We start from the raw sequence: 16,628 nt of genomic DNA on the forward strand, positions 1-16,628 counted from the left end.
ATAATGCGTTATTATTGCATATTAATAAGATATATTTACGGTTCTCCAACTAGTACCGAAACCCAGAGAAAAAAAAAATTAAGGATAAGGCGTTTCTCATCATTTACAAATTACTGGAAATGTGAACGTATCACATTTGCACAATTATATATATATATATATATATATGTGTGTGTGTGTAAATAAACATATGGGTGGAAGGTACATAAATTTCTAATGGTTGAAATATTGTATCAATTTTAGTTGGTCCATATTGGAAGGTCGGCAACCGTCGCTCCTCTCTGGGGTTTTTTTTATGTGCGCCTATGAGCATATAGTTAATGCCCTTTTTATTAAAATTATATTACAGCTAACTAAAAATCAATTAATTATAAATATATAATATGTATATGTTTATGGAAGTGCTTGCGTGTCTCCACGTATACGCAATTCAATGCGAATATATATATTATATTGTGGCTAACGTGAAGCAATGGGATTTTCCATAACAGCGAAAAATCCAAAGGAAAGATTTGTGACTATTCCAAATAAATGAAATGAAACGTTGCTTTTAACGTCGAGAGGGACGTTGCATTGTTTTCTTCTTCTTCCTCTCTTTTAATTATCTATAAAACTCACATTTTGGTGATCTAATGGATGAGAGGTGACAAATTCATCCTCAAGTTTTTGGGTTCGATTCCACTGGTGGGAAGGAATGTAATTTCTGGACAAAAAATGGTTCATATACAAAGGTTGGTCCCGTACCTAGGGTGAACGTAGCCGGATCGAAAGTTCGGAAAACTATCCTGTTTATAAAAAAAACAATAATAATAATTATCCAAAATGTTTTTTAAAAAATTTATCCACATTTTATTCGATTTGTTTCAACATATTTCTTCCCTATAAAAAATATACGAAATATGCATAAAAAGTTGAAAGTCATATCTTCAAATATACATTAAATATAAATTGGAATCAATGGTCCACCCATACAAAGTAGCTTTTTAAATATATGGAAATGTATTTTTGGACAAAACTCGATAATTTTGCGGGGGAAAAGATCATATAATTATTATACGACCAAATGGATACATATAGTAATTATATTAAATTAGGGTTTCATTCATGGGTGTGCTCGAACGGGAGAAATGCATGGATCCGTCTCTTGTTTCAACCATCGAAGACTTTGACTTTATATTTGGTTTTATCCAATATTCCATGATTAAATCAAAGTCAAAATTATTGAGGAATTAGCATAGCCTTGTAAATCTAATCTATTTTTTTTTGTCCCAACATATGAAGCATGCCACCTAACTTGGTCAATTTATTTTTATGTATGCGTGCGTGGGCGAGTGTGTGTATATATACACTGTACACGTATGCCAATATATATATATATATATATATATATATATATATATGAGATAAGCAATTATGTCACACTATGTTTTATTAATTGATATATAATTTTCAACGTTACAGTATAAATTTGTATCGCTTTTCGAACGAAATATTTCGCTGTAGGAAAAGAATTTTCATTTTCTAATTGTCGCAAATTGACAACTTCTCATCAAATCGTTTTAGTTGCCATTTCATCGTTATTGGTTATAAATATTTTTTTTTTGTTAATTTGTTAGAAATAATATTTCGTCGCCCGTTTCGTTATATACGTATATATTAGCGCGATAACAGACAAGTTTGGGTTTTCTCGAAGTATTTTTTTTTTAAACATGCATGGGTCATGATTAATGTTTATGATGGGGACAGGATTATAAATAAACTACAACAAATTTATAATAGAAATTAATTGCACTGTAGTCTCTAAACCGTGCAAATCAACGGATGATGCGTATATATATCATTATGGGCAGCAAGATGCGTCACGTTAAAATCAAATATTCATCTATATATGGGATTATATATATATGTAGCGATATTTAATTATTGTTTTACAAAGCATGCATGTTTGATTTCTATATATATCATGCTTCGCCTTGCAGTTGCGTATTCAAATTTGAAAGGACATACTAAAAATACGACCCACTAATTATGAGAGTGGACACATATATACATACATACATACACACACACACACACACTGTAGAATGTTAAATTTAGCACCATAATGTAGACATATAGAATCACCAATTATTTGACGCAACATCCCAATAATTGGGAAAATAACGAGGTTGATTAAAAGAATCAGTCCATATGTATTTTTGAACTCAAAAGTTATAACCAAAAACAAATATTACAGTGAATATAATTTCAAATTAAATTATATATGAATTAATAATATTATTTCAAAGATCACTGCAGTTAATAACTAAAGAGTAATACGATAAATAGTTAAAAAGAACGGAAATATTTTTTTAATCATTCCAATAACTAAGATATTTATTTAATAGGATCGGGATCGGATAATCAAAATAACCTAATGACACGCAATATTAAATTTTAAAAATTCAGGGAAGAAATTATAATAGAAGGGAGTGAAATTCTTTTGGGTGGGCAAAGGGTTTGACCAAAAGAGAGTTGACTTGAGCATTGGTAGATGGATAAGGCAATAACCTTTGAGAAGAAATCCATACTTCATGGAAGAGAGAGATTCTTTCACGCAAACAAAATTGTATTTTTGGTAAGTTAAAAAGTCAAAATCTTTATTACATTAAACGAAAATTTCAATTGAAAAAAAATAGGAGACGTAATCGACTGACTATTCATTCATTCATTCATATGACATGTAGACAATATCGTTTAAACTTGATATGATTCATCAAAATGCCTTTTATTTCAGTTTTAATACAAAATGCCTTTTTATATAAAAAAAAAACTATATATGATTCATCAAATATATCAAATCACTTGTTAAATTGAACGAAGAACTTAAAAAAAAAAAAGAGAAATCAATAACACAAACTATGCAAAAGGAGCGGTCAAATTCAAATACTAAATGTGTTGCCCGTCAGTACGAATTCGAATTTTAGATATTTTCTTCTAACATTTGGATATCTAAATTAATTGCAAAGAATAATTACGCTATTTTACATTTATATACGAGTTTAATATCAAAATTCCAAATTACTTTTTTATGATAATTAAAAAACAGATTCTAGACTTTATAGATATCACCAATGCTGAACCCCAACTGTTACTTACAACACGACAACAACGGTCGGAGGAGGAACACATGCCAAAAAAATCTACAAGTGGGACAATACTTTTGAGTTCCATTTTCACAAGTGATCTACGACTCTCAGAATATTCCATTCGAATCTAAAAGATTCCACGGAATCTGCTAAATCATTTCTCTCTCTCTGTCTCTGCTCGTCCTATATCTCCAAATTCAGCAAATGGGATATTTTTTTTGTTATAGGGATTAAGCAGCGAGTACCAGAACTTTGATGGTTCCTTGACTATTGGCCGTCAACATTGTCGGGCTATCGCTCTTCCAGCAGACAGCGCTGATGAAGTAAGATCCCGCTTCTTCCTCCGCTTCGTCCATTTCGGTTGCTCCGAACCTATGCCATGTTACTGGATTCGTAATTTCCTGCATCACGATACCCGACCTCGTCAAAAACGATAGTTTTTTTTTCCTTGGGGGGAGGGAGGTTCAAGTGTTATGATGGTAATAATACCTTGTGATAGACGTATACTTCGTTTGTCTCGCTCCCGCACGCAAGATACTCGCTGTTCACGGTCAGACCCACAAAATTCTTCTCGTTAGTGTGGCCTCTGAATGTTCGTACCTGGGTGGGACGCAGAAGTATGAAAAAAGACATTGCAAGTGTTCAGTACAATACAAATGACCGTTCAAGAACGAGGAGAATATATTTTTGATAAATGTAAATCAACCGGCAAGTTGTCCTTGACATCCCACAAACGTAGGGTGCTGTCGGTGGATGCAGAAGCGAGCTCATTGTTGGACAAGAACTTCACGTACGAAACTGTTTTCTTGTGTCCGCTGAAGACATGGACTGGTTGGCTAAAGTTTCTTAGATCATAATAGTGGATGTGATGATCGGCTGACCCGACCTGCGACAAATATAAAAACAGGATTTTCATAGATCATTTTCATATGCTGCATCTCCTTTCCGAAAGCAGCCAACACTAAACCTACCTTTTGGAGATTCTGGTGATAAATTATGGGTGTGGAAGCTCAACTATGGATAGGAATTGAAGTGAGATGCAAAGTCAGTGGAGGCATGGGGAAAGTACATACCGCAATATAGTTGCTAGACCCGGGATTGTACTTGACACAACATATGTTTGCTTTCATATCGATGTTAATCACACTTGCTTCCTGCCTCGTGCACCAAACTTTAACCTGGTTCAATCACATCATAAATTAGAGTCAAGTACATATTACACTTTTATCGTGTATAATAATGAGGTAACGGATATCACAAATAATTTCATGCATGAATGTAGTCACACGAAAATCGACAAAATCATCATGTTAAAAATCACATCCAAAACATCGAATAAGTCAGCCAAGTTACATCAGAACAGAGGAACGAGTATAAGAAATGGAGTTATGATGGTCGAAACTCGGATTTTGGTTTAACCAGATATATCCAATATTTTTCACCTGCTACCGCAATGCCACAATGGATTAGAAACACCGATACAGAATGGGAGAAAGGTAACATATGCAATAATGGCATAGTTGGGAAGTATACACAATTGAAGAACTAAAAATCAGTAATACAGAGCACGGGGAGATAATCTACTTAGGAGGATCAATAGATTATTTCAATAAGTTGAAGACCAAGTTACTGGAAAATATGGTAAACAAAACAAACTGGAGGTACCTTACAATCATCACTACCAGATACAAGCATTGATGGTTCTGTCCGCGAAAAGTCAACACTCCAAGCACGTTTTTCGTGCTCTTCATATTCCATGAGACTCTGCCATCGCATTTGTTGAGAAAATGTATAGTTAGCAAAATGAATACATCTTAAAGAAAGATGATGGACTAGTAAGGTTAAAAAGTTAACTCACCTGCCTAGTAGTTACATCCCAAACAGTTACTATCCCCTCATAATCACTGCTTGCTATATGGTTTTTCTCGTGTTTGTTCCAACTCAAACAGCTAAGTTTAGAACGTGTTGACATCTCCACGACTGGACAGTGGACATCTGCTGGTTCATTAACAACCTGAAAAAGCGTATAATCATCAACCGGACATTCCCATAAGTAATTGGTTAAGAAATGCTTCACCTAAATTAAGCATAAAAAAGCTAGAAGAGGAGGTCAGGAAAGGACAGTTTATAGCAATACCATACTGTAGGAAATGAATGTTTTATCAAAAACTCAGTATTTACTGCCTATCATGAACCTCTACCACCACATTTATAGGCAATGTTCTATCTTAGTTTCACTACCAAAGAAGCCATATGCCTGCAGAGAAGAAAGATGCAAAATACTATGTGACAATCGTTCTCAGGCTCTTTGAACTTACCGAAGAGAAATCGAAAACCTTGATACATCTAGAAACACCAGCAGTGGCAAATAGTTCATCATCACGATCAAACTCTATGCTGAAAGGAAGAAAAGCCCACTCGTTCAACATCTCTCAGAACAAGATGAGGATATTATGGTTGTAAGCAAGCATAAACATGTAAGGAAAGGCAGAAAGACCAAAATGAGACAGATCAACGCAGAGAGAGACAGAGAGAACTATTTTTTTAACTTCCGAAGGTTGAAGGCGAATTCCAAATAGAGAGGTAACAAGAAAAAACTTTACCCTAATAGTAATTTTATCTATCGATAATCTTCAGCATAACTTGATCGTGCACAATTATTTTCACAAGCAGCTGGACAATTTTCTTAATATCATCTATAACTTATCTCTATTATAACATGGGAAAGAACTCACCTCGAGACGATATTGGCAGAGTGAAATATATCCCCATGCCGGATTTCTGCTATAACTCTTAAACGGCTGTTTCAACACATATCAGAGAATACAGGATAGACAAAAATCAAATAAAGTTGAAATACGTTTTTTTCTACGCGTAGGCAGATAGACAAAGGATAGCCACTGACTCTCACTGATACCTGTAGCGAGTAAAGGTAGTCAAGACAGATTGAAATTCTGCAAGGCCTTTACTATAGCCTTCCCTATGTATTACACTTTTATCATGTTCTTGCTTTATATGAGGTTGGTCTGACAATTGGCGTCGCTTTTGCAGATAACATTCTTGTAGGTCCTTGAACTGCAAGGCAACGTGCTTGAAAATTAGCCAATCAACACTACATATGTCAACCAGCCATAACAGTGAGGCAAAAGGACAAGAACATCGGAATTTTCCACTGAGAGTATTGAAAACCAAAATGTATATCATCACCGTCTCTATTTATCGAGCTGTTGGTCTAGACAATTATAAGACAAGATGAGTGGCTTCACATAATAATGATAAACGCAATACCACAGACACGGGAATCTCTTAAGCCCTTAAATGCTATATGTGCAAGTTCTTGAATTTTCCTTTCAAACTTTAATCCCATGTTCTTCAGACCGTATCATGTGATGAAGATTCAAACAGATAAAGTTGGCAAACAGGAAGTGCTGCAGAAGTACAAACCTGAGAATGAATTCGTTTTTTCCTAGCCACAGAGACAGTTGATTGATTTATACATTGACTGTCTGGCCCACTTAAAGCATCCTTCTTTTGGAGTCCATGAGAGCTTACTTGAGCCTTACCGTCTACCTTTTTGTTTTGATAATTTCCTAATGAAATTCCTCCTCTCATGTTCAGAGAATTAGAGATGAAACCAGTGTGGTTCTTGTCGAATGATGATGGCCATGCCTTTCTCGTGCTTGGATCATCTCCAAGCATCCGTAACTTCACCGAGTACCTGTCCCTTGCCCGGTATAACTCTATTCTATGTCTCTCAACGGCATTTATGTCCTCTTTAATATACTGGAGATCAGTTTGTACCTGCAGAAATAAGGGAAATAAAGACATAAAAAACCCTCCTCTCGGCGTTAGAACATAAATCATTTAAATGAAACCCATTTAACAAACAAAATAGTTCGGCATGTTTATCAGAAAACTTGGTGTCTCTTTACATTTAGTTTCTCCTTTTTATAGCATATAAACCATGAAACCTCTTTAAGCTAAAAGATTAGCTCCATCTTTTTAACAACTCCACCGAAGAACACATCGATGATTTCACAAATAAGGATGGTCGATGCAAAAGCAAGTTTAAGATACCAAATGGTTACAGCAGATTTATGCTTCCACTCTTGAAGGAATAAACACTAAAGCAAGCTCTTTTTTTCCCAAGGTTTACTGAAAGAAACCTGACCCATCTCTTTAGTTTTTCATTTCTCATCTCATGGTACACAAATTAACCACAAAACTTCGCCAAGCAAGAACACATTCCACTATATCAGAAATACTAGCGATTCTACTGTGGAAAAGAGGCCTAGTCTAAAGGTAGAACCAAAGTGACGAATGGTTAGGGCAATCTCGTCCTTAAAATGTTAAAAGGGTAAGGGATACAGAAAATAATAAAGTTAATAGAGAACGAGTATTGGTAGAATAAACTGGTTGTTATCCAGACAAACCAACCTCATTCAGTTCATCAACTTTCTGCTTCCTCAGACAATGCAGAAAGTCCAAAAGTATCTGCATATTCCTCTCAGCCTCTTCCTGTTCCATCTTCCTTTTCTTCTCCGCTAGAAGTGACAGAAGGTTGTCCACTTCCTTAATTGACACATCACAACCCTGTCTAAGGACCAAACAGGGAGTCAAATTTGAATGGAAGGAATAATGTTAGATAACATGTTGAAGTTTACTGCACCAAGATGAAGATGAAATCCATATAGAGCACCATTAGAGCAGCTAAGTGCATATAAATGAATCTGAGAAACACAAATTAAAGAGCAGTGATAAAAGATAAGGGCTGTTCAAGAACTGACCCTTTGTAGTGCTTGCCGGAACTGATCCAGGGGCGATGCAGTTTTCAACACCTGACAAGCTGATGTTTTCTTCAAAAGCTACAAATGCGGTACAGAGAAGCTGCGTTTCAGATATAAATAGTTTCAAGATACATTCATTGCTCTAACCATTAGATAACAAAATGCTGCATTTCAGATTAGTTTCAAGATACATCCTTTGCTAACCACCTTTCCAACTAAGATTCAGCAAATACGTGCCAAAGTTTAACCGTAGCTTAGTGTTTCTCTTTAAACTGCATTCGAAATCAAAATCCTAAAATAAACTATACATCAAAAACAAAATCCCCCAGAATATTATAAGAAGTCCTAATTCTCAGACTCGAAACGATCATATCCTTGAATGGGATGATAAAACCATATCAGCACCGCTGATGTTAAACCAGGGTGACCAAGAAACAAGTTCTTATCAAAGATATGAGCAATTACTGGTACCATTCAGAAATTAATCCCAGGAATTTCTTCGTACAAAGTTTTGCAATCTGGTTCACTCGCATTTCAATGAAACACTAAGAATGTTCCCTTAGCTTCTAAACAATCACGACAAACTGAATTTCAATTCAAGACAAGGATAAACAAAACAACAAACTGAATTAATCGAAACAAGAATCAACTGAGCAGTGACAGTAATTGGACTCCAAAACTAATCCACCCAAACCTGACTATTGTCACTTGCATCACTTCAAATACATATATACCAGACTTCCCAAACTCAATTCTGAACAGAAGCAGGGTGAAAAAAAAGGGGAAATCCAACCTTATCGAGAAGGAAGTTAGGGTAAAGCTGATTGCTGGTGAGGTGTTGGCCGCAACAGGGGCAATCGCTCTTGTTCCGGAGGTGAGTGATTATACACATGTAGCAGAAGCTGTGTCCACATGCCGTGAGGAACGCGTCCTTGATTATCTGCATGCAAATCGGACACAACAGGTCCTTGTCCAGTTCCGCCGCACCGATATCCGAACCGCCGCCGTGTCCACCGTCTTCGCCCTCGAAGCGGTGAGCAGCCTCGCCAGCGGTGGATGTTCTCGGGTCGGGTTTTACAGCCGGAACCATCGGATCCGTCGAGACCTCCTCCATGGTTTTTTTTTTTGTAATTCCTACTTCTATAGTATCGGAATCTGAATAAAAGGTAGAGATGGCGGAGATGAGGAGGAAGGAGGGTGTTCGTTCTGAGGATGCAAATGGACCACGTGGTCAATCACGCGCATGACGGCGCGTGTGGTTGAGTTTAAAAAATTGTTTATCTGCGAAAACAAAATATTTTAATTCGCCACAAATCGAGCTTCTCGTTCCCTCCTTTCTCCACTCTCTTGAGACCCGGAAGAGGAAGGGCAAGAAAACAGCCTCTACTTCCTTCTTCTTCTTCTTCTCTCTCTCTCTCTCTCTCTCTCTCTCTCTCACCCCCCATAATCAATCAGAAACCCTAGAAATTCCCGAGGTATGTATGCCATTCATTCTCGTTTCTCTGCTTCGACCTTCTCTTGAGATGCTAATTGCTTGTTTCTCTCGGATTTCCCTGCGAGTAAACCTGAAGGAAGCTTAACGTTAAATTTGGACTAAGCTGGTTATTTTTCATGTTTTTTTCATCTGCAAAATTTGCACGTACCTTCGATTTCCGCGCTTATTGTCGTCTATTTCAGGCTTCATCGGTTTAGTTTGAACGATCGTGTATCTACTCCGATTGTCGAGAGATCACTTTTTGTTTTCTTTTTCCTAGAAATTTTACCGGAATCCATTCGATTTCGCTGAGAACGTTGATGAACTACGCTTCAATTTTGCCTAGGATCGTTTTGGTTTAGTGCTATGAATTTTGATAACGGCACTCTGTATCCGCTTATGTTTGTTCATGTGCCTTTCTTAAAAAAATAATCCCGTAATGCTTGAAATTGTTTGTGCAATTGGATTTCTGGGGAGCTACAGAATGCCATTCTGTTTGACAGTGTCTTGTGTCGTTCTCTTTCCTCCGGTTTAAGCCGATGAACACAAAACTTATGGAGTTCTGTGGATGATTGTAAGCATTAGCTTCACTCTGAGATTTGAACCAGACTGACAGGGTTTCTGAATCAGAGGGCATTATATCAAAAATACCCTTAAAATGCTACTTCTACTTCAAGACCTACCCTTGTGACCATGTAACCAATGTGACCGAAATATAGTGTGGTCACATATTGATCTCATTGTTCATAACGTTAAATTTATGATGTTTTAATCAAATGATTAGTAAGATATACAAGGTATGAACATAATGAATTAGTGTGATCACCATAAATTTAACGTTATAATCGATAAAAATCAAAATGTGACCATAGTATATTTCGGTCACATTGGTCACATGTGACCAGGGTAGGTCTTGAAGTAGAAGTAGCATTTTAAGGGTATTTTTGATAATGTCCCGACTCAGAGATTTCAAAACGACGGCAATTTCTGTGTTTCGCCCTTATGATTGAGAAAAAAATGTTCTTCTATTAGGTTCAGTTCGGTTTGTTTTGCCGGCCCATACGACATTTATTGGGGTACAGGCCCACTAAGTTTCTTTTTAGAATGTTTTCATCATTTCTCGGCGACTGCTTATGTAGGTCCGATGAGTTGATGACATCACGAATCAGTACGGTTTTAGGTCAAATCCATGAATGATAACAAGCCAGATGCAACGTCGACAAACTTTTTTGGAAAGTCTCATTTTCAAAGTCAAAAGTGTTTACCATTCTAATGGTTTTATCTGCATCGAGTTCAGATTTTAAAAAAAAAAAATCAGAGGGATTTTAAAAACTCCGAAAACCTACCTTAATTTGCTATTTTTTTTAAAGCGCAAGATAAATATATAAAATAGTGTTTTTTTAAATTTGATTTTTCAATTTTAAAAAATTATAAATATTTAATTTTTTATATCAAATTTCATCTGGATATAATTATTTATTATTTGATTAGGATGAATTCATTTATTTTGATTCTTCACCGAATTTGGTCACTGCTAAAACTTTAAAGTAAAAAAGTGGAGTCAATAAAAGGATCTGCTTTTTCCTGCACCAGAAAACGCTTGACGTTTGGTCTTCCAACGGTCCAAACCGGTCCAACAAACCGCGTCAATCTGCCACGTCCTCCACCACACCATAATAACCGGTGGGCATCACAGACGTGATCAGATCTGAACCGTCCAACGTGGCCACTCTCCAGGGCTTGGTCTACACATCTTCCGCTGCTCCCCAATCTACACGATCTCTCCCTACCCTCGCTCGCCTGAACGATGGTTCCGTATTTCAAACCCCCCGTGGATCCCACCTGCTTCTGCTAAGCTGCGAAGCAGGAGATTTCTTGTGCCAGAATCAATGCGTTTTGACATTTTTGCCCCTCTCAAGTATTTTTCTTGTGGTGTACGAAACTTGGTTGGTCCCAGTCCCAGAGCACATTGCCCCCCCCCCTTTCCAAATTTATTTCAGTGTGTTATGTTTAATTTTTTAATTAAGATTTTTTACGAGTCTTAAAACTCTCGAGACTATTTTCTCTGTCTGAGCGGTGGGGCCCACTTTCCAGCTATCCGACGGTCCTCATCGCTCCTCCCCATCTCCGTCAGTTGACGCGAGATCTCACTACGACACGAGTATTGTACAGCAAAATGATCAAATCTTAGGCAAATTCAATTAATTAAATATATATACATGTAATTGCATAATAACTAATATTTATATGTGCTTACATGAATTTAGATTAAATGTTTGCACTGAAACTGATATCCAACAACGACAACACGAATGGAAAAAAAAGGACTGGTTCAGAGGTAATTTGGTCATTTCAGTATGGAAACAAATGCGGGTCCCACCAGGATTCAAATCCAGTGGTCCACACCCCATACATTAGTCATGGGTGCACCAAGTTCCCGCGCTTTAACGGTGAGGATTTCACACGTTTTTTTTTTCCTTCTTTTCATAATCCCCTGATGAAAATTAGCATTTCCACGTCACTGTTTGAATAAAAATAATACCGTGATACTCACGCTTCGTGTTTTTTTTTTCCTGTGTTAAAAGACGATAATAACCTTTACTTTTCCCCTCTTTTCTCCTCACACGAAACCATAGAAAAAATGTATTTTAATATAATCTCTGGATAATCAATTATCTTTCCTTTTTCTTTTTACAAATTGTTCTTCTTAAAACTACAATTTCATAAACAATACGATTATATTCTAGAATTTTATAATTTAATGACCATGATTTGAAGCTTCTTTATCACAAAAATATGAAAAAACTCTTTTTTCCGCATGTATTAGTTACATTTTAATGATATTTAATAACTTTAAAAGTGTAATCGAAACACTAATTAATTAGCCACAAGCTAAAGTCAACAAATACATTGAATTTAAAAAAATCTGAGGATTTACAAAATGAAATGCAGATTAAAATCTTAGTTAAGTTTATTAAGGTGATGGCCCCCACGCGCGAGAAGTCATTTTTATTAAATACCAACGCATTAAAATTAGGTGTGAAATTGCATAATTAAAGTAATTAGATGAATTTGAGAAATTTAAAAAATATAATAATGAGGTTTTTTTCCAACAAAAGAAATAAACGCAAAAGGGGTCCCACAAGGTGCGGATCCGACGGTCCAGATAGAACCATCACACGGAAGGATCAGATCACGCGCATGCCATTATATAAAAGAGTAGGGGTAAGATTGTCATTTAAAGCAGGCAGAATTTATTAACCCGTACACGAGGGGGGCAAAGACTCATCACTGCTCAGCATCAAATCATTTAATTTATTTTTATTTAAACATTTTTTTTCTTTTCGTTTTCACATTGACACACAAACATCGGGGAAAAGAGGAAGATCCGAAAATTTTCCCAGGAAAACTCAGATTCCGGGAAAAAGGAAAGGAAACGGAGAGGGGGGAGAATAAGGGAAATTTAATCCAATTGGAATATTTGGCTGAAGCTTTCCTTTTGGATTTGTTATAAACGAGATACATCCGCTTGGAAAAGAGGAGTTAAAAATCTTAGATTTTCACCATTGTTCTTCGTCTTTATTATTCATCGGTTTCCAGAAACAGAGAGAGTGAGGGAGATCCGTTTCCTTATATGATTATCACAATCTACCTGTGATTTCTCCTCTTTCTTCGATCTTTGTCGTCATCGTTTCCTTGCAATTTATCTGTGATTTTTCGGAAGGTAGAAGACAACAAAAGTTTGTCTTTGCTGCTGTTTGTTTGTTTTTTTTGCTGTCGACCCATGTCTGAAACTCAGCAGGATCAGAGCTCTATTGTGTCGAATCGATCTTCCGTGAAAATCGAAGGTAGTTTCCATTTCTGTCCCTAAGTTTTCATGAGAGATCCAAATGATCGGTTTCGGTTTTCAGTAATGCGTTTGAAGATCATGCGAGTATGTTGATCATCGGTTCCAAAGTCGCAGTTTCAAAAACTCAGAACTCAATATGAACTTGTCTCTTGCTAATCTTGTTTGATCCATCGTGTTCTTGTCGTGTTCGAACCTGGGATCATTAGCTCCGGAATTATTGAATAGGGGTCATTTTTCTGCACTTGAAAAACCAGAACTTGATAGTTAGTCACGAATTGGTGCAGTGGGTTTTTACCTGATTCCATGTTAATTCTTCCAATTTCTGGAGCTTAATCGTGTTTAGATACTGGCAATCATCTAAATGTTCTGTTTTTCGGGTTTCGATGCTATGATCTGCAGATGCCATTAGGCGGATAAAGTTGAATGAAGGAAGTGATGCTCAATCCGGTCCTTATCCTGATCGTCCCGGTGAACGAGATTGCCCGTTCTATCTGAGGACGGGGTTGTGTGGCTATGGAAGCAACTGCCGTTACCATCATCCTCCTTATTTTTCTCAGGTGAGAAACTATAATCATAATGAGGTTTCAGTTTCCGTGTCTGTTCTTGTTTTGCTTTGGCTTACAGTTTTGTAACATCTTCTCTTCATAGGCTACTATTTATTACAAAGATGAACTCCCTGAGAGAGTTGGATATCCGGACTGTGAGGTGCACTTCTTGAATTTCTTCTTATTATCTCCCTTTTCCCGTGTTCGGTTGAGAAATTTTACCGTTTTTTCTGGTCTGGACGCTTGTAATAGATAATGGATTTAGCATACACGTTTCATACTATGGCCTCGATCTTCTTCTTCTTCTTCAGTTAGTGTGATGTACTGTTCTGTTTTCTTCCCTTGAAAGCGTTTGCCAAGCAAGGTTTTTTTGTTGTGTGTATTTCTTTGCAGTATTTTCTAAAGACTGGAACCTGTAAGTATGGACCTACATGTAAATATCATCATCCAAAGGACAGGAATGGTGCTGGACCCGTGTTGTTCAATGTTCTCGGTTTTCCTATGCGTCAGGTAATTTTATCTTCTAGAGGTCAGCTAGTTAGTTCTTTCAATTTTCTCGATTTGGCCTGTTGCTGAAACCTTATTGGACTTCGTTTCCAGAGTGAGAAATCGTGCCCATATTACCTGCGGACTGGAACATGCAGATTCGGAGTTTCGTGCAAATTTCATCATCCTCAACCTGTTAATGGACCTTCTGCTGCATATGGGGTGTCTAGCTTTTCTTCTGTAGGTTTTCCCTACCTTGGCGGTTTGACAATGATGTCTTTGCCACCTGCAACTTATGGAGCAGTACCACGTGCACAAGTTCCTCAGGCCTATGTTCCTTTCATGGTTTCTCCCTCTCATGGCATTTTACCCCCTCAAGGCTGGGCCACTTACTCGGTAAGTCTAAATATCTTGTTCTGTGGTTGAAATAGAAAGCTTGTTTCAGATGAGTTAGAGAACAAATAGACTCATCCAGTCAACATCTCCGGGATGGAACATGTTGGATGCTTTGCATTATATGTAATGAGTTTGTAGTCATAACCGTGGCTAGAGTTTCTCTGTGTATCATGGGTCAACTGGTTTATCCTTCCAGAGCGACTTACCATGAAATTTCCTGTGTTTTGTTTTGGGACAGGTTACTCCTAACAACATATACAATGTGAAAGATCAACCTGACTCGAATTCTTGTGCATCAGTGCCTGTGGCTGTAACATCGAACCACAGTTTGCCTGAAAGACGTGACCAGCCAGAATGTCGGTTTTTTATGAGCACTGGAACATGTAAATATGGAGACGACTGCAGATATAATCATCCTAAAGAAAGGATTTCACAATCGCCACCAAATCCGTTAAGCCCTATTGTTCTACCGTCTAGACCTGTAAGCTGCTCTCTCTTCTTCTTGTGTATTGTCCCTATCTCATTCTGAGTTTACTAATAAAAATAACTGATGGGAACAAAAAGAGGAAAAATATTTGGTCCCTGAAGATTTCATGTTTAGAAACTATGATCTTGAGCTTTGCAGCATCTCTTCCTAGGTATACCTAAGTAGAATGACCTGATGAACTAACTGGTCATGAGGAATTTGGAATTAACCCTTGAAGGGCCGGTAGAAGTTTTTTTGTTAATCTTTACCGGTAATAGCCTATATATTACACATCCTGGCCCTTAGCTTTCACCTATGCTATCATATCTTGGTCTTATATCAATCTGAACAGCGATGATCTTGATTCAGAATTCCATAGTTGAGATTTTTGTTGTTCTGCTTGTTGTTGTCTGTAGGGGCAACCGGCATGTTCCAACTTTATGACCTATGGGTTCTGCAAGTTTGGACCAAACTGCAAATTTGACCACTCTTTGCCACCATATCCTTACAACATGGCATTGACCATGTCTCATTTACCTGCAACTTATGCTTCACCTGTCTCAACTCATCCGAGGATGGCTCCTCCAAGTCGATCTGATTCACCGCCCCTGTCTGATACCAAACCAGCCGAGAAGATCCGGAACCCGAAAGAGACTGAGAAGTCTGGCCTTAACAACGAACAGGTTAACTCAGAAGTGCAGGTTTCATCCGAGAACTCGTCTTGATCAATCATCACCAACATCAGGCATCAGCAACGGGGTAGAATCTCCGACTCTGGTTTCTTGAGATGATGGGCATGGTCTCTCTGCCATTTGTTCTTGTTTTTGGAAGGAGGTGAAAAATGAACATGTTCTCCATTTTTGGGAGTTTGGAGATTACCTTGGCTCACAAGAATAGGGAATAAAGTTGAATGAAGGAAGTGATGCTCAATCCGGTCCTTATCCTGATCGTCCCGGTGAACGAGATTGCCCGTTCTATCTGAGGACGGGGTTGTGTGGCTATGGAAGCAACTGCCGTTACCATCATCCTCCTTATTTTTTTCAGTTTACTTTGGTGGAAAGAGAGATTTTGACATTTATACTAGGACCGGGCGTTTCGGTTCGGTTCTTCGGAACCGGACCAAACCGTTAAAACGGTATTTTTTCCTACCTGAAACTGCTGTTATTTTTCAAACGGTACCATTTTTAGATAACCGAATTTTTTCGGAACCGAACCGAATTTTAAAAATCCCGAAAAACTGAATATTTTTAAAGGAAATCTATCATTTTTTTAATAAAACTCAGAACCGAACCGATACGGAAACCGAATCGAATTGAATACAATAAAAAACCCGATTGGTACCTATTTTTGTAAAACCGAAAGAACCGAACTGTTTCATTCCGTCCCGAACCCGAACCGTTTCCCGAAACGCCCACTCCTAATTTATACTGCGGATATATATATATATATATATATATATATATATATATATATATATATATATTCTTTTTTGTCTT

At 37.3% G+C, this 16,628-nt stretch overlaps 2 protein-coding genes across 2 annotated transcripts; one reads left to right on the forward strand and one right to left on the reverse strand.

The window, feature by feature from the left end:
• Positions 1-3,074: 3,074 nt before the first annotated feature.
• Positions 3,075-9,089, reverse strand: LOC104801011 (E3 ubiquitin-protein ligase COP1). The gene is made up of 13 exons (XM_010524070.2): positions 8,709-9,089; positions 7,916-7,993; positions 7,566-7,721; positions 6,573-6,929; positions 6,046-6,203; positions 5,864-5,929; positions 5,447-5,525; positions 4,987-5,142; positions 4,794-4,892; positions 4,202-4,306; positions 3,835-4,014; positions 3,618-3,728; positions 3,075-3,529 (listed from the first exon to the last, which is right to left on the reverse strand). Exons 1-13 carry the CDS (start codon positions 9,027-9,029, stop codon positions 3,359-3,361), a joined length of 2,037 nt encoding a protein of 678 aa, XP_010522372.1. The 5' UTR covers positions 9,030-9,089; the 3' UTR covers positions 3,075-3,358.
• A 3,606-nt stretch (positions 9,090-12,695) lies between these two features.
• On the forward strand, positions 12,696-16,033 carry LOC104801012 (zinc finger CCCH domain-containing protein 3-like). Its single transcript, XM_010524071.1, has 7 exons — positions 12,696-13,237; positions 13,639-13,796; positions 13,888-13,944; positions 14,178-14,294; positions 14,385-14,666; positions 14,905-15,147; positions 15,549-16,033. Exons 1-7 carry the CDS (start codon positions 13,174-13,176, stop codon positions 15,855-15,857), a joined length of 1,230 nt encoding a protein of 409 aa, XP_010522373.1. The 5' UTR covers positions 12,696-13,173; the 3' UTR covers positions 15,858-16,033.
• Positions 16,034-16,628: the final 595 nt, after the last annotated feature.

This window comes from Tarenaya hassleriana, unplaced genomic scaffold (assembly GCF_000463585.1).
Source record: "Tarenaya hassleriana unplaced genomic scaffold, ASM46358v1 Cleome7, whole genome shotgun sequence".
Lineage (NCBI taxonomy): Eukaryota > Viridiplantae > Streptophyta > Magnoliopsida > Brassicales > Cleomaceae > Tarenaya > Tarenaya hassleriana.

Excerpts from the sequence above, each read along its gene's own strand:
- LOC104801012 (XM_010524071.1), top strand. The coding sequence starts at position 13,174 with ATGTCTGAAACTCAGCAGGATCAGAGCTCTATTGTGTCGAATCGATCT. Across the intron at positions 13,945-14,177 it reads TTGGATATCCGGACTGTGAG|TATTTTCTAAAGACTGGAAC; the intron begins GTGCACTTCTTG and ends ATTTCTTTGCAG. Across the intron at positions 14,295-14,384 it reads TCGGTTTTCCTATGCGTCAG|AGTGAGAAATCGTGCCCATA; the intron begins GTAATTTTATCT and ends CTTCGTTTCCAG.
- LOC104801011 (XM_010524070.2), bottom strand. The coding sequence starts at position 9,029 with ATGGAGGAGGTCTCGACGGATCCGATGGTTCCGGCTGTAAAACCCGAC. Across the intron at positions 7,994-8,708 it reads CTAACTTCCTTCTCGATAAG|CTTTTGAAGAAAACATCAGC; the intron begins GTTGGATTTCCC and ends CCGCATTTGTAG. Across the intron at positions 5,930-6,045 it reads ACTACCTTTACTCGCTACAG|CCGTTTAAGAGTTATAGCAG; the intron begins GTATCAGTGAGA and ends GTGTTGAAACAG.